We start from the raw sequence: 24,587 nt of genomic DNA on the forward strand, positions 1-24,587 counted from the left end.
TTAAGCCATCATCCCTTTATGCGTTTCTCTTGCGGGGTACATTCAGGTTGGATCATGACTGGGAGCCCTGAAAGATGGTACAAAACTAATACAGATGCCCTGTCCCCCCCCAAAAAAACCGGTTGGACAATCCCAGAGAGAGAGAGAGAGACAGACAGAGAGAAGGTGTATCTTATTGCTCAGAGTAGGACAAGCAAACATAAGGCAACAAAGGGTGCCTGCAGGAGAGGCGCCACCCTGGAGAGAGGCACCCGCAGCCCCGAAAGCGAGAAAGAGAGCAGGCTCCAGCTGGCCCCTGGGCACCGGCCATGCTCAAGGTCTCAAGCAGTCCTCTGTGACCCCCTGAGCGGCCAGCTCGGCCAGCACATTGTCCAGGTAGTTGGGGTCTGGGTAGCCGTGGCCTGAGGTGTTCGAGTACATCTCTGTCTTGTGGTGAATCTCGTTCCAGACCACTGTGTTGTTCTCTCCCGTCGTGCTGGATGTCCCCACGGTGAAGATCAGGCGCCTTTTCCAGGCCACCTTCAGGAGCTTCAAGACCTGGGGTGGGGGGACAGGGGAAGAGTGAGCACGCCAAGGCGACTCCATGTGCGTGTGACGCTCGCAGGGCTCATGATCCTGCCACCTGAAGTCTGGCGTTCAGGCAAGGGGGAAATGCTTCTTTCTAGAACCCCTTAAACTGGGAAGGAATCTCTAGATCGTTTAGGCTGCAATCCTATATACACTTGCCTAGGAGAAAGCCCCACTGAACATAGTGGGATTTACTTCCAAGTAAACATGTATGGGTGTTGTTAAGAGCCGCGTGCTGTTAGCTTGCCTGATGTAACCCTGCCCACAAATATCTGGATCCTGGACAGGCCACCCTGCTCTCCCTCTCGGCCTATTAGACTGCCTGACCCTCTTGAAAGGTGCAGTTTCATTTGCATTACATTATATCCTACATTATATGCCAACTCAAGGTGGCATCCACGGACTTCCCAGAGATCTCCCACCCAGGCACTGATCAGCAGCAGCCCTGCTTAGCTTTGGCAAAGTATGACATGCATTCAAGGCCAGAGGCCCGGGACCACAGCAGCCATAGGTAAGCCAAACACACCGACGGCAGCTCTGCGATACCTTTCTTCCCTTCTCGCTATCCGGCAGGTAACAGAAACGTGGAAAGCCTCTTGCAGTGTACGGCGCCCCCGGGCTGGGATGCTCTGGACCCTGGAACAGATCCAAAGGGGAAACAAATCACAACTCTTGGAAGAGGGTGTTTTTTCAGGAGCTGCTTTCAGCCTGAGCCATAAGAAGAACAGATTCACACACTACAGTGAAGATGGAAACATGACACTTCTGGAGACTGTGGCTATTACATGCCAGCAAATGATGATGATGATGATGATGGGCAACCTTCAGTCTTGAAAGACTATGGTATAAGCCTACAGCACCCGGTATTCCCAGGCGGTCTCCCATCCAAGTACTAACCAGGCCTGACCCTGCTTAGCTTCCGAGATCACGCATGTGCAGGGTAACACAACAACAACAAACACCCTTGAAACTAACTGTCCTGAAAATGTTTGGAGGAAACATGGGAGACTTTCTGTAACTATAGATAAAAATATCCGGGTATTTGAACACAACTTCTGTTGGTGGGGCCCTTGTGGTGAAATGCCCACCATTATGGCAGGGTAGGGCTGTGCCCGGATGAGACTGTTGTCCTGCTCCTTCTCTAAGGAGCTCTAAGGATGGTGGACGAGGCTCCCGTCTTGTATCTGTGCAAGAACCCTGTGAAGCAGGCCAGGCTGAGAGAGATCAACTGGTCCAAAGATGCATCACTGCTGAACTGGAAGGTGAAGGTGCATTCCTTCGGATTTAGTCAAGCACACTCTCCTGCACCCTCCAAATGGGAAGAGAACCTGGGACCTTGTTCAAGAAGAGCAGGCGCCCTACCACTGAGCAACAGTCTGACAGCCGCCACTATGTCTCCATCCCAGGAAAAACCCTACTAGGGAGATGTGACCAGGGCTCCTTAGAAGCACAGCTCAGCCCTGTAAACACTGGAACTGAAGAACTGGCCAGGAGCAAGTCACCCCACCCCTCTGTCCACAGCTCAGTTCCTTCTGTGCCACATGTCCCACCCAAGATGGTTCTACCATGCACATGTTCCTAGTGCACCTGGATGCCCTTGTCGATGTAGTAGGAAATCCGTATTGACCCGCAGTCCTCATGCCCTGGAAGGGAGCGTGGGAACGTGGAAACGTACATCTTCCCTTTCGGCTGGGTGCCCGTCTTCTCACCATAGATGGTCTTGCAAGACGGGCACTGCAGGCTGCCGTCCTGGGGGGGGGGGGCAGAACCACACACAAGAGTGATTTCATTGTAAAACATTTATGCTCCACTTTTTCCTGTCAGATTTTAAAAGTAGCTCAAAAGGCAAATAAAAGCACAACATCCATAAAATAAAATCTAAATAAACCCCATCCAAACCCAAAGACAAATAAAGAAGCAGCAACACGGTTATGGTAACACACAACAACACTGCCCATTTGTTTAACTAGCGGTAGATGAATATTTTTCAGGGCAAGAAAGAAGTTTTTTTAAAAGGTTTTGCCAATTTCCAGAAGGGAGGGAGCTGCATGAAAGTCTCTTGGAAAGGATCTCTAACCACCACCCCACACTGGGTCTAAGTTTCCAGTCCTTCGTGACAAATGCACTTTCCCCAACCCTCAGGCCACTGTGGCAACCACACAATGTGCTGGAAGACCCCCTAGCCCCAGTACCTTGTTCCCGTTGGTGTACATGGCCAGCATGCAGAGGATGTGGAAGGCATGAGAGCACTTGGTCAGCTTCCCCACAATCTCCGGCTGGATGGTCTTGCTGCTGCAGACATCGCTATACCCCGAAGGCACACCTAATTTTTCCATGCAGATAGTGCAGTCCTTCGAAACAGAACAAAGAGCGTTGATATTTCCTCAAGCCAAGCCAATTAAAGCGCCCCTGTGCCATTCGCATCCCGGACAACTGTCTCAATGGGTCCCAACTAGCGAGAGCCATTTTCCCCAGAATATTCCCCAGCAACAACGTTACAGCCTCATGGAAGGTGGCCACCAACCAGTGCTTCTGTGCCGGACAGAAGACCGTTCGGCCTGCACAAAACCACCTTTGCCTTCACTGCTTCCCACTGCGACCCCTGGCTGGGAGACAGGCAGCAGCCTCCTCTGCCCCCTTACCTCGTCAGCAGGGGGCACCTTCAGCTCCTCAAAATACTTCTTCACCACCTCCTCAGGGCTGTCGGCACCACCTGAACGGACAGAGAGAGACCAGAGGGAGGCACCCTTGTATGACCGAGGCACCACATGAACAAGAGGAGGTGGAAAGGCTGTGGCAGGAGAGGCAGGCAAGGCAAGAGGCCAAGGAGGAAGGGTTAGAAGCCGCAGGAACATGGTCATCCAGCAAGGCCGCCTCCTATGGGCCAAGTCAGCAGCCAGGAAGGTTCAGAAAGGAATGTGGCACAATGGAAGGCCGTCGATTCCCACCTCCTGCAAAAGAGTCGAGTTGAGAGGACCCAGGGAGCAGAAAAGCGAAACAGGCTAGAAGGGGAGCCAGTGGAGGGAGCCACTTTGGAGAGGAGGCAACACAGAGGCTCAGCTGAATACATGATGGAGTTTCTCCAGGGAGGAGATCAAAGGGCAGCAGGAAGAGAATGGACTATACCACTTCCAGGCTGTAGGTGGAGAATCTTTTTTGGAATTCTCCTCTAAGTGGAGAGATGTGGCCCAGCACAGGACCCCCTGCCCTGCCACCAGCTCTCACGTTGTTGCTTTTATTAGTGCAGAGGTTTTGATGCAGGGAAGCACTCAAAAGCAGAATGGTTCATTCCACCCCAGCAGGATGTGACCGTATCATTCTGCGGCACAGGATGACCAGGCTCAAAGCAGAGCCGTGGTCTCCATGGCTGAGGGGTCGAACGTATCACTCCACTGTTATAGGGTTCCTGGGAGGAAGTAAGGACAGGATACTGAAGCAGACAGCCACATGCCTACTGAGATACGCAACTTCGGACAGGAGTTTATGTAATGCAACTTTTCCCCTCGTAAGAGCAGCCCTGCTGGGTCAGATCAGGGGTGCCTCCAACCCAGCACCCTGGTTCCAACTGTAGAGAGACAGCAGTCCATAAGCAGAGAAAGTGGGCAACAGCTCTCTCCTACTGTTGTTTTGCTACGTCTGATCCTGGAGGTTCCCTGCAGCTGCCATGACCAACAGCCATGAAGAGTCCTGTCCTCCTCCTTCACAGGTGTGTCTCCTCTCCTTTGAGAAAGCACACAAGGGCAGCCTTCTTGGCCGAATCAGACTGAAGGCTTGTCTGGCCCAGTATCCTGTTTCCGACAGTGTCTGACCGATGCCCTCTGGGAAACCCACCAGCACCACATGAAGGCAACAGCCCTGCCCTCAGCTGTTGCTTCCCAGCGCCCAGCACTTGACAGGCACATGCCTCTGAACCTGGAGATCCTGGCCTAGTGGCTCAAAACTGAAAGAGGGGCGGTTGTTTTAATAAATGTTTGCACTGCTTGGAAGCTGCAGGGAGAAGAATATTTCTGTGCATGTGCAAAGGGCTCATCACAGAGAGCGGACTCAGGCGCCCAAATTAAGACTGTGACCTGCAACACTACTCGTAGGGAAGGACGGGAAAAAAAGGGGGGGAGGCTTACAGAGTTCTCTGAATGCTTCCCGAAGTGAATAATTCAGCTCACTGCTGCTGAGCAGACACTCCACATGGGCTTGTGGCATGGAGTAAGGAGAAGCATGTGGGATCACATGTTGAGTGTACCTGACCACTCCCACTTGCGATGGTGCGGAAGGAAAAAAAAACCACCTTGTGGCACTGTGACCAAGACCACGGTGTGATGGATCAAGCAGCCCCTTGTAAGGGACTGAGACCTTCCCACACAACTGAATAACAGCCAGGTGGAAAGCATTAAAAATTGCATCTAAAGATGCCTCTGCCTGGAAGGTGATGACAGAAGGAGACCCTACATCATGCAGGACGAAGCAGAGAATCTGGCCTGGACAACCCTGGCATCACATGGAAACATAGTAATTTCTGGTCCCAGTTCTGAACTTGAAAGTGATTTTCTCCTGGGGATTATTCTTGAAAGCTTCTCCAAGAGCTCCAAGAATTTTCAAAGAAAGCTTTTATTTACATTTACTGTATTTTTGATGTTTTTGTGCACCGGACACAGCTGGGGCTGGGGGCTATTATTTCTACAGCTACTTGGGATGAGTCACAGTTGTGCAAACTCTGGCCTGGGGTGCCCATCAGCCCCCACCACTGCGCCATGACAAGACCAGACTCCAATGCACACAGAAAACCAGATCCCATGCGTGGAAGGAGCTGCACATCATAGCAGCTGGCCCTTGCAGGCTTGTTGAGCTGTATGCTGATTTTTCAAAAGACATACAGGCACCACTTCTCTTATTAAATAAAGCAGTATGATGACAACAAAACTAGGGACAGCATAAGAGAATGAAAAGCAAAGAAAGAAGCCATTTACAAGGGTCTCATTTAGACAGACCTGGGTGCCTTGGACAGCCAATAAAGAGGGCACCCACTGAAATAATTCCCATCCCCTACTCAGGTCAGGACCTTCTTTTCAAAGTCTTGCAGGGTTAATCGGGGCAGAGCACATTTTTTGCATGCAGACGGCCTCAGGTTCAACACCCCAAATCTCCAGTTAAAAGTATCTCAGCTCAAAGGGCTCTGCTGATGACCTTGCAGACCTTCTGTGGCTGACTAGCTGGACTGCTGAAGTGACCAGTGTGGAGCTGAGCTGGCAAGCCCCTGCACCTCTTTTTGAGAAAGGCTAATCTGAATGGAGCCACACGTGCCTTCATCACAGCTAGATTAGCTGCTGCCATGCGTTTTGCACCCACTGGTTGCCAGCATGTTTCTGGGCTCAGTTCAAAATGTGGGTTATATCCTTCAGAGCCTTTCCTGACCTGGGACCATCTCTCCCACATGAAACAGCCTCCATTCCACACCAGAGACCCTTCCTTTTGAGGGCTGACTCCTGAAAGCTACCAGCTGAGACCCTGCTCTCTGAACACCCCCTCCCCCCGCACAGCAAGCTGCTGGTTTCGTGCATTAGTCAATAACTTGTAGGAAGTCACAGGATCATTCCGCAAGCAAGTGGTGTCAAAGCACTTCCTTGGGCTGTGGGCTCCTGCATGTTTGTGAAGCTGCATGTACAGGAAATGCAGCTGCAGCAGAGACAGCTTCCCCTTTGATGGGCTAGTAATGTGCTACTCCTCAAGCCAACCAGATATACATACAGGCTGGAGCACACTTGCCCACAAAGTCTTCAAGAGGATGCAGCTTCTCAGCGAGAAGGGCAGGAAGCTGTGGCTTGGTAGGCTGGAGGCCTCTCCATGTAGGTCTGCTCTGTCAAGCTGCCTGGGCCCTGCAGATTGCTGGGAAAGGAAGCTGCCTACAGGAATGCCATTAGGACCTTATTCTACCACACTATCTACCAGCAATGATCATCTTCCCCCAAAGTCTTTCTCCAGGTTCCCTTACTTTGGAGGCAGAGCAGGTGGCAACAGGACTGTTTTGGTTGTGGCACCTTGTAGCTGGAATGCTCTCCCCAGGAAGCTGGCCTGGTGTATGCGCGTATTTTTGGTGCCCAAACCTTAAAGGCCAGCTGAATAAATTGCATTTGGCTCCAACCCACCCATCCTATACACACAAAGATGGAATGGATCAAGTGTTCTCCCCAGGACTCCTGGCTGCTGTTACCCCCTTGCCAGATCCACAGCAGTGGCTGTGGAGAAGCTCCTCCTCTCCTTGCCTGAAACAGACAGCTAGGCGCATTAAGCTTTCATTGTTCCTGCTCATTCACATGTGGTTTAACCCATTTTTGCCTGGCCCATAGGGGTACACTTTTGGTCCCTGTTGTGTATTCGCAACATGGGGCAGAAACAGCTTAATTTGTTGCTTAGATATACACAAATGCATCAGTGTCAATTTTTTTAAAAAGCATTCATGATCCACCCTGGTACAACTACCTAGGGCTGGAGAAATACCCTTGGTGTCACCACATGCCATATGCCTTGTATAGCGTCACAGCTCAAGAGGAGAGCACAGGCTTGTACGCAGAAGGTCCCAGGTTCAAATGCCCACTTAAGAAGATCAGGTAGCAGATGATGGGAAAGATTCCTGCCTGAGATGTTGGAAAGCTGCTGTCAAGTCAGAGTAGGCAACACTGGGCTGGATGAATCGAGAGTAGGGGGCAACATTCCCTATGCTCATATGGAACTGAAAGCCTGGCTACTTGTGGGTGCGAGGGTGGGGGTGCGAGAAAGAGGCTACAGAACTACAATAGCCATGCAAATAATTAGTGAGCACAAAGCTGGTGGCAAGAGCACTCAGGCACAGATTGTTGCAGGAGGAAAGCTGTATGGGAAGAGAATCCAGAGCCCTCCAATCATTAAAAAAATAAAAGACCAGACATAAGGAAGGAAATGGCAGACTGAGAGTGGGATGTGGAAAGGAGGAGGAGGCAGCAGCAAGAAGGTCCTGGTGGCGTCCAAGCAGGTGAGCTACCTTTGGCGAGTGTGCTCCTCCCCGTCTTAACTGAACTGCGTTTTTTAGGTGCTTTAGTGGGATGAGGCGCCTGTGTGAGGTGCACAGGAAATCCAGGGACTGACATCAGAAAGGCCATCATGCCTACAGGGTACACGAGATCATCATGCAGGGGGGAGGCGGGGGAAGGAAAAGGGAAGGAGGGGTGGAAAGAAAATTTCCAAAAAAATCTGTGAGAAAATAAGAACCATCAAAACCTTGATTTGGTGAGCAAAAGGACAAAATAAAACCACAAAAGCAAGACACAGAGAAGAGGCGACGTGGCATGGAAGTGTGGCGAAAGTCAGAGCCACTAAGCAAGGCTCCTTTAATTCTCTGTCCTCAAAGGGCTGGAGTTCACAGGTTACAAAGAGGTAGGTCAGACAGAGAACAGTGGCCAAGATGCCCACCTCTCTGGGGGAGGCTCTACTCTGCATGCCATCTCCTACTGAGGTATAGGAAACACACATAACACGTGGGGCAGGGCCTTCTCTGCAGCAGCCCCGCAGGGTCCAGAATCCCCTTGTGCAGGGGATTCAGAATGTCCCTCTCTGCTTTTAAGAGAGCTCTGGAGACCTACCCATTCCACCAGGCCATTGATGGATAACTGCTATTGCTTTTCGGGTGGCCGTTCTTCCATCTCTGTGTTGTTCCTCATAGCAAATTTAGGGCGTATTCCTAACCCCTTATGTCAGTGCTTTCCAGCACTGGCATAGCGGTGCCAATGGGACGTGTGCTGCCTCCTGCAGTTGGGTGTCACTCACAGAGACCTCCTCAAAGTAAGAGAATGTTTGTTCCCTTAACTCGAAGCTTCATTGCCCTGATGTCAGTGCTTGAAGGCACTGACATAATGGGTTAGGGCTGCACCCTTTGCTGCTTATTTTAATGATGTTTTATTGCACTTTGGATGTGTAGTTAGCAGTCATGGGACCCTGCTGGCATTTATGGTTGGCAACCTTCAGTCTGGAAAGACTCTGGTATAAGCCTACAGCACCCGGTATTCCCAGGCAGTCTCCCATCCAAGTACTAACCAGGCCTGACCCTGCTTAGCTTCCCAGATCATGGTATAAGCCTACAGCACCCGGTATTCCCAGGCAGTCTCCCATCCAAGTACTAACCAGGCCTGACCCTGCTTAGCTTCCGAGATCAGACAAGGCAGTCATTTAATTAAATCCAGCACACCCACATTTTCCAAACCGAATGCCTTCAGGAAATCCTTTCCACATCCGCTTGTTTGGTGAGGTGGTCCACCCAGGCCCCACTGCATTGAATCCTCGAGGGGATGCAGAGGAGCCAGGGGGGCGCATACAGATTGCCCAGGGCCAGAGCGCTACCAGGATATTTCTCAGGCAAGAAAATTCCGTTTGGCTCTTCTTGTGTTAGAGGGATTAGACAAACTCACAGAGGGCAATGAGGACGAGAAGATTAAGTAGGCCTATTAAAACCTCCACTTCAGAAGCTGTCTACCTCAGAATGCCAGGTGCTGGGAGCAAACAATATGTCCAAAAGAGTATTGCCTTCATGTTTGTTTATGGGTTCCTCGAAGCATCCAAATGGCCACCAGCTTATGTCCCGCTGCCATCAGTGCTTTACAGAGATCGGCCTTCAAATACTGAAGTCTTTGCGATATTACAGTGTTAAGAAGGGGAAGGTGCTCGGCTCAGGGCAGACAATGCTGGCTAATGGGAACCACAGTCTCATTCTGGCTAAAGGTAGCTTTATGGATTCAAGGGGGGGGGGGCAGATAGCAGTTGTTAGAGCCCTTTCACGGGCTTTCAACCACGGTGACAATGCAGGCCAGTTTCTGAGATTCAGAAAGAAGCAGACTACTCCAGGACTGCTGGGTCAGCTGGTAATACTTGGTCATGGATCAGATTTTGCCTAAAGCGCTGCTAGATGCTGACCCCCAATAGGAGAGAGAGAGAAAAAAAACTGCCGCAGCCAACACGGGCTTAGTGGCAGGGCTATGTTACCTGCCAGAGCCTGCTTCACCTTGCTGAGTCTGCTCACGCTGACTGGTAGGTTTGGTACGCTGAGAAGAAGAAACAAAACAAGTGATTGCAAGCCTTTAAAAATGGACAGTTCACCACCACAGATAACCAGCACCACCTCGAAGCATTTTTTAAAAGGATGAGGCCATTTCAGCATAATACACGTCTGGGAAGTGCAGTATCCAAACTACCAGGTGCGCTAATTCCATACCCATGTTGGCAACCTTCAGTCTCGAAAGACTGGTATCGCGCTCTGAAAGGTGGTTCTGGAACAGCGTCTAGTGTGGCTGAAAAGGCCAATTCGGGAGTGACAATCCCTTCCACACTGGGAGCAAGTGCAGTCTGTCCCTGGTCTGTCTCCCTGGCTATGGGCCTTCCTTCTTTGCCTCTTTGCCTCAGTCTGTTGGCCAAGTGTCTCTTCAAACTGGGAAAGGCCATGCTGCACAGCCTGTCTCCAAGCGGGCCGCTCAGAGGCCAGGGTTCAGCTCAGAGGCCAGCATCTATGCACTGCTGAAACAGAGACGCCTGCGTTGGCTCGGTCATGTTGTGAGAATGGATGATGGCCGGATCCCAAAGGATCTCCTCTATGGAGAACTCGTGCAAGGAAAGCACCCTACAGGTAGACCACAGCTGCGATATAAGGGCATCTGCAAGAGGGATCTGAAGGACTTAGGGATGGACCTCAACAAGTGGGAATTCCATACAAAGCAGCCTTATCACAGTTCAGATCCTCAGGATGGCCTACACTGAGTGACAGCAGCTCTCTAGGGATCTAGTCCTACCAGGAGATGCTGCTGGGGACTGAACAAAAGAACTTCTGCAAGCAAGCAGTGATGGCTCTGCTACCATGCTATGACCCCTCCCCTTCTGGGGAGGGGAGGGGAGGCATACCAGCCTGAAGCTTACTGCAACTCACTCGTGACAGTGGTTGAGATCAGGTTTTCTCAATCCTTGTTTGTTCATGGTCCCATTCTGAACCCCAATTAATTACCTGTGTGGTTCACATAGACATGCATATAAGTGCGCAACTCCACTGAGAGCAGCGGCACTTGGAGGGCAGAATTGACAAGATGGATCATCCTGTATCAAGCCCCACTCAGTAAGGTGGAAGAATGCCTAATCTCTGTCCTGACCAGAGAGGCACATCAAGTCTGACCCAAACCATTTCAGGGAAACCCAATGGCAACTGAAGCTAAAAATCCCTCCTTTGCCTTTAGCCTCAACCAAGCCCTACATCTCACTGCCTCAAAGGAGTCTTTGGCATTTGGCTTTCCACTGGATGATTATATTCTGTTTGTAGAAACCTTTTAAAACATCCAGTGATAAAGCATTTTAATAAGTATTGGTTTCTCAAGTTAAATCATTATTCTGTTTAGTTTCCACAGTTTCATGGCAAGCTAAATAATTATTTCACTTGAAACTTATCAATATAATTGCCCGATCCACTTTTGAAAGTCAGTGCCTGAACAGAACTGGACTAGAGAGTTGAAAAGACAGTAGCCCCCTTCCCCATCTGTAGATCCCGTATCCATGGTCTCTGTTATCCATGGATTGAAAATATTTTTTTAAAAATTACAGCAAGTTCTCCTTCCTTCCTTCCTTCTTAAAAGTAGGTTGCAGCACCACATTTGATGGCTTCCTCCAGCCCAAGGATGCTTCCGGAATCTATAAATACTGTTGTTAATAATAATAATAATAATAATAATAATAATAATAATAATAATAATAATAATAATAATATAACCACGGAAGCAGCTCATCACATAGGCAGGTTACCTCTGGGTCTTTAAGCAGACTGTCTTCAAATACTGCACTGTATATAGCAGTGTTCTTCAACCTGTGAGTTGCAACCCTAATGGAGTTGTGAAGTTTGGGAGGTCACTGCAACCTTTCAACGCCTGTGCAAGAGGGGGTTTGGAGCCAATCCAATAACGGTACTACCTTATCAAAACCGAGTTCCTGAAATAATCCTGCACAGCCTCTTCTCGCTATCCTGCCCCACAGCTACTAAAGTCAGCCCTGTACAGGCAGCTACCTCACAGGGCTGTTGTGAAGACAAGAAGGAAGAAATGGGATGGGTGTGCAGACTGGGTTCCAGGAAGCGGATGGAATTGTAGGTGGATCCCCAGTTTCATACTTTATTAGGGTCTGCCACAAAAAAGGTTGAAGCCCACTGGTATATAGGACTCGCTACTCTCCAGTTTCAGGCATCCATGGATGGTCTTGGAACATATCCCCACGGATTGGGGTGGGGGGGCGCTACAGTACTGGTGTACTGAATCGGAACCGAACACAAGTTTCAAAAGGTCTGCGCCTGGTCCCAGTCAATATGCAATGACTCTCCAAGTTTGCCAAAGCGTTTCCCTCGGGGGGAAGCCACAGAACTATGGTACAGCACTTGCTTTCATGCAGAAGGTTCCAGGTTTGATTCCTAGCGGCATCTCCAGGGACGACTAGCAAACAGTTCACTCAAAGCCTTGGTAAGTCATTCATAATCCTATCAACGTCTCTCATGAATTTCCTCAAGCGCTTTAGGATTGCAAAGCAAAGTATATCATTGCAGGATTACAGAGACAACGTTACGGAGCTGAAATTCTTTGACACATATGAGACACATGTCCACATCAAGCAACATCTGCATTTTAAGAGAGAGTGCTCAGAAATTTAAGACAGCGTACCTGACTCCTCCGGTTGCAGCATGCAGCGAGCTGGGCCCCCCGACAGCCACTGATTGTGGTGCTGTCCCCGTATTGTGCACGTTCAGCTTTGGCATCGACCGCGCTCCAGATATGGTTGGTTTGTTATAAGGCACAAAGCCCACAAGGGAAGAACTAAGTCCAGCTGTCCTGCCAGCAGCCCCCTGCATGCCGGACGACCCGGGGAGGTTGCCCATGGAGTGCCGGTACCGCGAGGTAATGGGCCCAGTTCCGCTGTTCAGCAAGCACTGCTGGCACGAGCACGTGGGTCCCGTGTGAGGGGGCCCGGCCACTGTGGCCACTGGATACGGCGAGTCCACTCGCCTCCGAATCTTCCGCTGGTAGCCAGTGGTCTTATTCCGCTGGGTGCGTGACGCAAAGTCAATCTCGTAGTTGAAGCCGAAAGATGTCAGGTCCCCCTGGGGCTGACTGAGCGCAAAGACTTGCTCCAAATAAACACATATAGTCATCTCGTAAGGGAACCAGCCACCTTCGTCATTCTGCCACTCCCAGACCACTCCCTGCCCTGCTGCCGAGTCCAGCGGGAAGATGTGCCTGCGGACGGCACGCATGGTCCCTGTGGGGAGAAAGGAGGGCCACAGGCATTGAACCTTCGGTATTCAAGTGACGGAATGCCCTTCCTGAGCATGCCGGCTCAACACCCTCCTTGCTCTGTTTGGGGTGCCTCTTATTTCCTGTTTCCTTGATAGGGCTTTTTATTGCAAGTCCCCTTGAGGGTGCCACAAAAGGCAGGGAATTTTTTTTTTAACTGTCTCAAATAAAAACAATCCAGGTCTTTCTTTTAAGAACGTAAGAACAGCCCCACTGGATCAGGCCATAGGCCCATCTAGTCCAGCTTCCTGTATCTCACAGCGGCCCACCAAATGCCCCAGGGAGCACACCAGATAACAAGAGACCACATCCTGGCGCCTCTCTTGCATCTGACATAGCCCAGTTCTAAACTCAGGAGGTTGCACATACACACCATGGCTTGTAACCTGTAATGGATTTTTCCTCCAGAAACTTGTCCAATCCCTTTTTAAAGGCATCCAGGCCAGATGCCATCACCACATCCTGTGGCAAGGAGTTCCACAGACCAACCACACGCTGAGTAAAGAAATATTTTCTTCTGTCTGTTCTAACTCTCCCAACACCCAATTTTAGTGGATGTCCCCTGGTTCTGGTATTATGTGAGAGTGTAAAGAGCATCTCCCTATCCACTCTGTCCATTCCCTGCATAATTTTGTATGTCTCAATCATGTCCCCCCTCAGGCGTCTCTTTTCTAGGCTGAAGAGGCCCAAACGCCATAGCCTTTCCTCGTAAGGAAGGTGCCCCAGCCCCGTAATCATCTTAGTCGCTCTCTTTTGCACCTTTTCCATTTCCACTATGTCTTTTTTGAGATGCGGCGACCAGAACTGGACACAATACTCCAGGTGTGGCCTTACCATAGATTTGTACAACGGCATCATAATATTAGCCGTTTTGTTCTCAATACCCTTCCTAATGATCCCAAGCATAGAATTGGCCTTCTTCACTGCCGCCGCACATGGGGTCGACACTTTCATCGACCTGTCCACCACCACCCCAAGATCTCTCTCCTGATCTGTCACAGACAGCTCAGAACCCATCAGCCTATATCTAAAGTTTTGATTTTTTGCCCCAATGTGCATGACTTTACACTTACTGACATTGAAGCACATCTGCCATTTTGCTGCCCATTCTGCCAGTCTGGAGAGATCCTTCTGGAGCTCCTCACAATCACGTCTGGTCTTCACCACTTGGAAAAGTTTGGTGTCGTCTGCAAACTTTGCAACCTCACTGCTCAACCCTGTCTCCAGGTCATTTATGAAGAGGTTGAAAAGCACGGGTCCCAGGACATATCCTTTTGTTTTTCACTTTCTAGCTTATTGATGTTCTTGCTGGCTCAGTGCTACAGCACCGCACAAAAGCACCACCAAAGGACGTGTCACACCTCTGCAAAAGCACCAGCTCAGCTGCCTGGAACTCGGGCAGTTGGTGCAATTCCAAAGACTTGCTTGTGACAGAAGTGGGACTCTTGGATGTTCACTGGGTCAAAGCAATTACAACACAGAAGGGAGCTGTTATGAGCTCTCTGTTCCTTAATTTTTAATCAGATTAATCATAACTACATTATAAGATTTAGATAGTGAGATTTTCTCTGTGTTTGCCTTGCCAAAAGAGCAGACAGCAGCTGCAGAGGGCCGTGATCAAGCACAGCTTCAGCCCTCCCTCTTTTCCTCTCTGGTAAAAGGTGGCATATTCTATCGTTTTTGTGGTCAGAGTATCAGTACTCCCCCATGCCTTGTGCACTGCTGCTCTTTGTCCTCTCTGTCCCTTCTCCCCCCCCCCCCCAAAACCCCAGGTTTTCATCCAGTGTGAACTTGTTTGTTTTGCCAAGGTCTTTGCAGTTATGCCTGCTTCAAAGCCCCAACCAAGCCCATTTGAAACTCAAATCTCTGTAAGTCGGGAAAGTTCTACACTGAATTTCCTCAGCGGAAACTGCATCCCAGAGGAAAACTGCACCGCCAGCGTTTATTTGCTTACGGCAGCCAATAAAGGTCCTTCTGTCTAATTTGGGGTTAGCACACTGGACATGTGAAAGCAATTTCTCCCAAGTCAGACCCATTGCCCACTGAACCCAATGCTGTCCAAGGAATTCTGGGGTTTCACAGGCTTTGGGGTCCCATATCTGGAGATGTTGCAGGGATGAAATGCAAGACCTTCTACAAGCAAAGCAGTTGCCCTGTCACTGGGCCCCAAGCCCCATCCCTAGGAAGTCAGGTTGCAGGAAGTTCAGACACGCAGACAGGAGCATCCCCCCCCCCCGGGCCATCAGGCAGGCTCCTTCTTTGGCGGAAGCTCTCAGTACTTGGGGCGCACCCCTGCAGTTGCTGCTCCCTGCGTCCAACTGCTCACAAGCCCAGGAAGAGAGTCTTCCTTCCTGCTATTTTCCCCAGCATCCTCTGAAGAGCCTGGTCTGCAAGCTGGCAGATGACAGGCAGAACATAGAGGCTGGTGTCTAATTGCTGCACTCAGCGCACATTTTTAGAAAGGTGTTTCCTGCACAGTTTGAGGTCTTGAGGGCAGAAATCATCTGACTGCGTAAAAGTCAGAGAGAAATCAATCATTCCTCCATAGTCGGGGAGGGACCATTTCTAGGTCAAGAGAGATTTTCAGGATGTTTTGTGACTAATGTGGGCAGTGGGTGATTTTCACCCCAAGGGTACCTCCAGTGGTGTTTTCTTCCCCCCCCCCAAAAAAAAATCTGCCTTTGTTCTGAAGACAAACTGAACATGGCACAGGAAACCCCCCCCCCGAGTCAGCCCTTAGTCCCATTTAGCATAGCACTGGCTACTTCATCTGGCAGGGCCTCTCCAGGGATTCAGGCCAGAGGCCGACATTTCCATGCTTTTGTTTTATTCACATTTTTACACACCATCCTTCCTCGCATTCCTTTACTCTGCACAATGACCTGTGAGGAAAGTTAGCCCCAGAGATGGCAGCCAACCAAGGGACAGCTGGTGAGCTTCAGGGATGAGTAGGGACTTGAACCTCTGTTTTCCTGGCCCACATCTGACGGGCCAACCACTTCTGCACTGGCTCTCATGGATCAAACTTGGGCTCTTCTCCAGACAAAGCAGGTGCTCCGCCCCCCCCCCACATGTATCATAGGAGATTCATGACTAAAATCCTCCAGAACAGCCTTTTTCAACCGGTATGCCATGAAATGTCCACAGGTGCGCTGCGGGAGATTGGAGCACAGCAGCTGAAAATAGCTGAAAAACTCTTCTGGGTTCTGCGGCTCTGTTTTTAGGGCAACTGCCTATAGTAACAAATTGTCTGTCCCTTTTCCTCCACCGGCTTCTGGAAGAGGAAGTGACATCACAAGAAGCAAACACCATAGAGAAGACCACAATCAGTGTGTTGTGAGAAGGAAAACATTGAAAATGGCTGTTCTGGAGAGTTCTTGATAAACAGCATTTTCAGGGTTGGGAACAGTCCTGCCAAGTCAGAAGGCAAATATGGGATGGGAGGAAGAAGGTGAAGGTCCCATCTTTTCCTGCTGTGCTCTTTTTCACAATTAAAAACATAAGACAGCTGTGATCTGCCCTGCAGGTAAAAACTAACAGGGATCTAAACTGGGACCGCAGTGAAAGGGGGAAGATTTAAACAGAGGCACCTTTAAAAGTGGTGACACCCTCTTAAACTTAGCAGGGGGAAGAGCAACTGTCCTTCTCCACCCCAGCCCAGTGTCTTTTCTGGTTTGCTGGTGTTCCTTCCACATCTTTTTAGATTGTGAGCCCTTTTGGGACAGGGGGCCATTGTGTTATTTGATTTTCTCTCTAAACCTCCTTGTGGAAAAGGGTATGTAAATATTCTTAACAACCACCACCAACAAAACACCAGTATCCCACATCAAGCCAATTATGCCCTTCAGCTGACTGCCTAAATGCACACACATGGCAGTGGAGATGCATGCTCAGAGACAAAAACCAAAGGAGGACACAGAATGGGAGGGTCCCCCAGTGTGTTTCTGACCAGGTCAAGAAAAATAAAAACCAGCATTTCTGCAGTATTGGAATTGGAGACAGCTTCCTCTTCTGTTGGGTATTTTCCACCCAATGAGTCAGCCCTTCATCATCACTCTGTGAATAACTTTCAGCTACGAGGCAAATCGTAGTCTCTACGAGACATTAAAAGCAGCCACCTCAGCCACTGGAATGGCAGCTGTGGGACAGGATGGTTTCCTTGCTCCTGAGCCTCTCAGCTGGCCTCATCAAAAAGATCTGTCGCACAAAGGCTGGAGCAAGCAGGATGTTTGGGAGAAGAAAAGGCAAACACAACAAGAGATAAATCGACAAGCTACCTCTCAGACAAAGAGGGTCACTTTTGGGCATTTACAGAAGGCACCTCACTTTCTAAAAACACTGTCCTGTTCCAACACCTAAAAGATGCCTGAACTTAGTACACAGACGGCCTCTTTAAAATTTATATAGTGGCAAGACTGCACCTGGAATACTGCATCCAGTCTTGGACACGTTTTAAGGTGGACACTGATATGCTGGAGCAGTTCAGAGAAGGGGAACTAGGATGGTGAGGGGTCTGGAAACCAAATCCTAAGAGGAATGGTTAAAAAAGAGTATGTTTAGGCTGGAGAAGAGAAGACTAAGGGGAGACATGAGAGCCACCTTCAAATGTCCCAAGGGCTCTCATACTGAAGAAGAGGAGGCCTTACTTTCAGTTGTTCCAAAGGGCAGGACTAGAACCAATGCAGTGAAACTACAGGAGGTCAATCTAGGCTGGACATGAGGAAGAATTTCCTAACTGTAACAGCAGAGACAGCAGAGGAAATATTTCTTTACCCAGCATGAAATTAATCTGTGGAATTCCTTGCCACAGGATGTTGCGATGGCACCTGGCCTAGATGCCTTTACAAGGGAACTGAATAGATGGATGGTGGAAAACTCCATCAGAAGTTACAAGCCATGATTATATGCAACCTCTGAGTTTTAGAGTTAGCATGTCTATGTATGGTGGGTGCAAGGGAGTGGCACCAGGATGCAGGGATCTTGGTACCTTTGGTGCTCCCTGAAGCATCTGGTGGGCCACTGTCAGATACAGAAAGCTGGACTAAATGGGCCTGACCCAGGGCTCTTCTCATGTTCTTAATTATAACAGCTCCCTCGCACTCATCAGTTGTGAGCTCTCCCTCATTGGAGGTGTTCATGCAGAGGCTGGATGGCCATTTATCAAGGATGCTATAGTTCTGCACTGAGCGGGGGCCTGGACCAGATGGCCTCCAAGATCCTTTCCAGCACTCTGTGATATGTGGGGCACCCAGGCAGTCACCCAGCCAACCCCACACCTTCACTTCAAAAAAGACTGCTACATTATGTGCCTTTCAGACAACACTCTGGGGCTTAGAAGAGGGCAGCCAGGTGGATTTCAGAGATCTGAATGTGATACACAAGGAAGACAGGTAAAGTAGATATATTCTAGTGCAGGGGTGCCAAGGCCATACCCGAGACCAGCGATTGTCAATGTTCTTCTTCTCATGGCACACTGACCTCTATGGTCTTTGCCTCTTGCTCTGCCACTTCCAGCTTCCAGGAGACTCTTCTGGATCCTGCAGCTCTGTTTGCAGGGCAACTGCCTGTCTCTCTTCCTCTGCCTGCAGAGTCACTACTACAGACAGTTGCCCCAGAAATGGAGCTGCGGAACCCAGAAGAGTTTTCCAGCAACTTTTAACTACTGATCTCCTAAGTCCTACAGCACACCAATCAAAAATCACTGCCCTAGACAACACTTCAGACTGTTGCTCTAGATTTCCACTCAGCTCTCTCTCTCTCTCTCGCAAACACACACTAACTTCCTTCTGTCAGTAACTAGACTTATTAATTCCCAAGAGCTTCATAAAAGACAAAAACCAAGAAAACAGCTAGTCAATTCTTTTAAAAACATGAAGAAAACCTGCAGATTAATATCTCCTCCCAGACAGAACTTGGTCTCAATGGTGCAGGTCAGAGCAGTGGGGGTGGGCATTAAAATTTGGCCAGTATTGGGGAGGGTGGAGTGGATGCACACCTAGCAAGGTAATGCCCAGGTCCTTCAGAACATGGGGAGACTCAGGTGGCAGTGCCTGGGTTTTGCTAGGCTGGCACCATGACAGTTAAAATGCCTCCTCCAACAGCCTTTATACAGCACTTTTCCGAATGGTCAAAGGACTTCACCTACATCTCAGTCACCCAAGCACCCGCCCCATAAAGGACATTGACATCCTTGTGCTCATCAGACTGAGTGAGCGCAGGACTGCGGGCGAGAGGCCAGATGCCTGCTTGAGGAGCTGCTGCTGTTAACTGGACCAGATGGGTGGGGCCAGCATAGATCCCCACCCTCTCCCACTGGCATCGTCCTCTCTTACCTGTATTCTGCCGAAACTGCGTCAGGCTTGATAGGTCAATGACGTAGGGGGCCAGTGAGGGATCTGCCTGCCCCAGAGGGATGCTACCGTGGGCTGGCCAGGTCCCTGATGATCGCTGCCCCTTCAGCGTGAGCGCCTGGAAGGACTGCTCGATGTAGCTGCAGACACTGCTCCAATAGGGCCTCCAGCTGCCCAGTTCGTCTTGCCACTCCCACACTGCCACCCCTGGGTCCTGTGGAGTGGAGGGGGGGCCAGTAGAGGCAGCTGGCAAAGTGGCCATTTTTAATTAAAACCAAGAGCAAGAGAATGAGAGTTGTAGGAGGGTGTCAACCAGAATTCAGTTCTTCATCTTTCCAGCAGCTAGCTGGGCCTGTGGTGGAAGAGGAACACAGAGATGTCTGTCACCAAACTACACAGAGGTATATATAATTTTTTTCTTTTTTTGTTATTGAAAATTCACTTCGGAATAATTACCGGACTGTCTAAGATGCGATACCCAACATGTTACATGATTTTGTAGAACAAAGAAACGTAGATTGAGAACTCCACACCAGCCACACAACTTTCAATATCTGTTCTTTTTTCCTTTTCTAATTTTTATTTTCATTTATTTCTATTTTGTATTTCTAACTTACTGAGGGTACAATCCTAGCTTGTGCTGGAATAGGCAAGCCAAGAGGGTTGAGCCGTATCCAGGGCAGGACAGATGCCCAAAGTGGCTCAGCCAGAGGTAAGGGGAAACTCTCACCCTTATGCCCCTATGGGTCTCCTCAGACTTGTACCACTTCCTGAGGTGGCACAAGTTCAAGGAGAGCAGAGTGGCTTGAAACCACTTACCTGGGGGAAGCTGCCACGAAAGCTGAATGCAGCCTCCATGTGCTGGCACAGTTTCCTCTTGAGGAGGTGCACCCTCCGGGGTGGCGCAAGGGACCTGCACCAGCCTAACATGCAGTGATTGTGCTGTGCGTTTGTATGTTTCAATTCTTGATCTTTTAAAATAAAACTATAATTTTAAAAAAAGGCTGCACAGAACTGAACATTGCAGCCTTTAAACTGCTAACAAGGTAATGCACATCACGTGTTTGCACAGAATCAGGAACAGCAGCAAGAAAGTGGGGGGCTGACAGTGAGCAGCATGAGAAGGAGAATCAAAGATAAAAACAAACAAACCTAGGGGTGTTCTGGTCTCCCCTTTCTGAATCCAAGACTTCATGTGACTAAAAACCTCTCAGTAAAAGTGACACACACAGGCCCCAACAGCTACCACAGCCACTGGTGGTGAGCCCCTGTCTAGATCAATTCACAAACTACAGGCGGAAACAAGGACATCTACCTTAAGACAGACAACCAAGAATCCAGGGCAGGTTCAGCAAGAAATTTCTGCCTGGGAGACAGGGAGGTTCTGCCAAAAACTCTGCCTGTCTCGTCCTTTTTTCTCTTGGGGTAGTCGGAAGGGCAAGGCCAACAAAAACAAGGACAGTCTAAATGGTTTGAGGTAATGCAGACAGAGAAAGAGGTGTCTTCCCACATGGCGGACTGAGATGTAATGTTATCTTGTCGGTTTCTTCTTGGTGTTTAAGTTTCACTTTGTACTTCTACTGTGCCCCAAGGAGGCAAGAGGACTGTGGAGCAGTTTCAAAAAGATAATAGTTTAAAGCATCACTGCAGGTTTTGAGGAAGGACATCTGGCTGAAAAATTCTCAAAATCCTGAAGCCTGCATAATAACCACAAAAGCCAACAGAGGAGAGGAAAAGAGGTCACAGCTTTCACCATGTTGCAAAAAATGCTAGAGACTGTTTCCAAGTCAAAACTGGATCTAGATCACTGGTTCCCAAACTGGTGGATTGTGACCCACCAGCTTTGGAAGCACTGGACCAATGCCCCTTTAAAGGGTGGGGGGGAGGGAAGGCAGTGATGTGATCCACTTCCTGAAGTGCCAATTTTTTTCTTTTTTTACACTTTTGCAGACATAGGGAGCCCTGAGGAGGGCTCCCCAGACTCCCCACGGCTGCAGTGCTGGCTGCAGGTATGTAGAAAACCCCCTCATGTCCCCGGCAGCAGCATGGTCCTGGGGATTGTGTTGCTGCCTTCCCCCTTTCCCCACAAAAACTCACAGTGCTCCCAACTTCCTTGTAGGAATTTGGGAAACAGTGATCTAGATTCTTCGGAAGACATGACACTTTGGAGCTCAGCGCATGAGAAAAACACAACCCAGGTGACAGACAAGCAACCCCGAAGAAGCACATTCAAGTCAAAAAACTTGTGGGCCAATTCACAATCCTGCTGGAATGTTTTACAAAGCAACTAAAAGAAAGGTCCCTGCCCTGAGGATCTTCCAATTTGGAGTTCCGTTTTCCAGAGATAACCTGAACAATGACAACTTGTGCATTCACCTTGCTGTTTACTGCTGGAGCTCCTAAGCAATATGTCTCTGTCTTTGAAGGGCATGATGGGGCTATCAGAATTCATTCTGAAAAATCCAGACTCTTTCAACAACTCTAGACTAGCAACAGCGACAACAGCAGCACTTCACGCACAGGACAACAAAGACTGCCTTGCTGGGCCAGATCAAAGATCTGCTATCCTGTTTCTTGCACTGGTTGGACACTTCAGAACAGGAAGGCATGAAGGCAAGAGCCTTCCACTGCTGCTTGCTCCAGCTCCTGCCATTCAAAGACAGACAGCCTCTGAACATGCAGACTTGACTCTACTAACTGTCTCACAGCTGACACTGCCTATCCACCATAAGGCTAGTTTAAGACCAGCCTGCCAGATCAGTCCAACGTTCTGTTTCCCACAGTGACCAGTTTGATGTCCACAAGCAGGGCACGATGGCAACAGCCCTCTATGCTGGAGAGCAGGATAGCATCCTACTGCCTCTGAACATGGGAGACCTCAAATAGCCCTAGTGGTCAACAGCCACTGACGCTTTTAAAGTCCTTTTAAAGCCACCTAAGCTGGCAGCCATCACCATCTCCTCTGGCAGTGAATGTCACCAATTCCCACATTGAGGACATTTACTACCATTAGCGGCTTTGGGGGAAAGCACTGTGCCTTCATAAAAGGGATCAGAAAGGCCTTAGTAAGTACATTTCTAGCAAGCGACCAGACCTCCTGCATTTTCTGCCACCATTTCTCGGACACAGCCTCCCCCAATCCAACGTCATGCTGAAAAATCAAGACAATGTGTGGACGCATGGAGTCTAGCCAGCATAACATATGAGGCTGCACCAAGTTTTTAACTCCTTACACAGTGTGGAATTTAACACAATTGCCTTAACTGCAGCTTCTACAATTTTTAGAGCACAAGGGACAATTGTAAGCACCTGAGGCCCCCTTTCATCACCCATCTTTCCAGTGACAGCACCCAGCTGGTGGAATACACCCCCCCAAGTCCCACTGGGCTCCTTTGCGAGCAGTCTTTCAGAAGCTTGTCAAGACCTACCTCTTTCATTCAGCTTGTTGTTATTCTCCCCTGGTCTCAGTTAAGGGCATTCTTGCTCTGCTTTGGATTTGCTTGAACTTGCATATTGTGAGCCTCCCTGAGTAAGACCAAAAGGCAGCAAATCAATCTTTTAAACAAATACACCTTTTAGGAAAAGTTGCAAGGAGGCAGCACTGAGGATAAGAGCAAGCAGTGTCCACGGCCCATCCCAGCACTGGAACCAAGTGGTCAAATCTCTGCCTTCCAACCCCCTGGCCCCCCCATCTAGGGTGCCATCACCAGGATTCCCAAGCCTGGCAAGACTCAGTGGCTGTTTGTGTTTCCTTTGCTCTCCACAGCAACCCTGGCACACTAACGAAGAGATTCCACCCACTCACAAGCAGGCTGCGCAACTTATTTCCCCACAGTGCCGGCAGGGTGGCGGGAGGAGAAAACAAAGTCCAGAGCTTTCAAGAAATAAGGGCACATGCCAAGGCTGCCAGGGCCACATCCCAGGTGAAAATTAAATGCCAGGGAGCACTTTCTGAAAGGAGAAATGAGCGTCAGTAAAATTCATCAGTGATGCGGGTTTTGAAGAACAGCTGGGTGGTGCTCATCTTTCTCTTCCCAATTAGAGTTGCTGACACAGGAAAGACAAAGACGAATTTCCCATAATTAGTTTCTCTAGCACAGGAAACAGACATCGGGGATCACGACACAAGGTCCCGCCTACCCCTCCTCTGAAGCCAGCTAACCAAATATTATCTGTACAGCAGAGCCCATTATCAGGCATATACACCCATGCAGGCCAGGTGCCTAGCCAAGGGGCCGGAGTGGAGAAACAAAGCACCTGCCCCAAACTGTTTGCCTGGATCAGGCCAAAGGCCCCCAACCAGACCAGTGTCCCACCTTCAGCAGCAGCCAAGCAGATGCTTCTGGTAAGTCAACAAGCAGGGTTGTCCCCCTTCGGCCAACTCAGCCTTTGCATCTGGAAGTTCCCACACAACTTTTCCTTTCATAGAACGCTAAACCACAGCATGTGCACACGCACACAGTAAGAGGCAGGATGGTGTAGTGGTTCTGGGAGCCTCCACCGGAGAAGGAGCCAGAAGGGGGCACGAGGCCGCCAGCCCCTCTTCCTCCAGGAAGAACCAGGAAGTGACATTACAATATCATGTAACAGCATGACATCACTGCCCCCAGGCACTGGGGCTTCTAGTTACACCTCTGCATATGCTTGTCTACTCAGAGGCAAGCCCCACTGTTGGGCTTACTCCAAGGGAAAGCATGTGCAAGATGGCACAGCTGAAGTGTGGCAGCTGCAGCACTGGACCTGGCACGACCAAGAAAAGAGGAAGAGCTGGGTTAGAGTCTCTGCTCCCCTGGAAAGTTTCCGGGGGGGGAGGGGAGGAACTTGGGTTGGCCTACCTCACACGGTCATTGTGGTTGGCTGGCCTGCCTACCTCACAGAGTTGCTGCTGTCGCTGTGGTTGACTGGCCCAGCTTGGAGGCTGGCTGGCTGGCCTACCTCACAGGATTGGTGTTGTGGTTGGCTGGCCGATCTGCCTACCTCGCAGGGTTGTTGCTGCTGCGGTTTGATGACCTGCCTCTCAAGCTGGTCGGCCTACCTCGCAGGGTTGTTGTTGTGGTGGCTGGCTGGCTGGCCTACCTCGCAGAGTTGTTGTGGGCAGAGAAGAGAAGCGGGGAAGGAAGGAGACACGAGCCACATCCGCCTTCCCCAGTCCCGGGAGCTCAGGGCACGTGCTCAGGCTGCCGGCCTCCCCCAAGGTGTGGCTTGGCCCCCCCAACTGGCCCCCCGGGCCCCGAAGCCCTCCTTGCGGCTATCAGCGCCACCCAGACCCTCACCTGAGGCCGCCTCCGCTCCCACGACGGTCGCGCCCAGCACGCATGCGCCAGCCCAGCGCTGGTGCCCT

General features: G+C 50.0%; 1 protein-coding gene across 3 annotated transcripts; it reads right to left on the minus strand.

The window, feature by feature from the left end:
* DTX2 (deltex E3 ubiquitin ligase 2) lies at nt 1-24,587 on the minus strand. Of its 3 annotated transcripts, none has more exons than XM_066635880.1 (11): nt 24,520-24,587; nt 22,675-22,771; nt 19,229-19,598; nt 12,267-12,861; nt 9,571-9,629; nt 7,580-7,702; nt 3,210-3,280; nt 2,760-2,918; nt 2,155-2,316; nt 1,114-1,203; nt 1-537 (listed from the first exon to the last, which is right to left on the minus strand). In XM_066635880.1, the coding sequence occupies exons 3-11, from the start codon at nt 19,506-19,508 to the stop codon at nt 313-315; spliced, it is 1,764 nt and encodes a 587-aa protein (XP_066491977.1). In that variant the 5' UTR covers nt 19,509-19,598; nt 22,675-22,771; nt 24,520-24,587; the 3' UTR covers nt 1-312. The 3 variants fall into 3 exon arrangements, with proteins under 3 accessions (XP_066491977.1, XP_066491978.1, XP_066491979.1); XM_066635881.1 differs by lacking the exon at nt 24,520-24,587 and adding an exon at nt 23,052-23,146; XM_066635882.1 differs by lacking the exon at nt 7,580-7,702.

The sequence above is a fragment of the Tiliqua scincoides genome, chromosome 8 (genome assembly GCF_035046505.1).
Source record: "Tiliqua scincoides isolate rTilSci1 chromosome 8, rTilSci1.hap2, whole genome shotgun sequence".
Lineage (NCBI taxonomy): Eukaryota > Metazoa > Chordata > Lepidosauria > Squamata > Scincidae > Tiliqua > Tiliqua scincoides.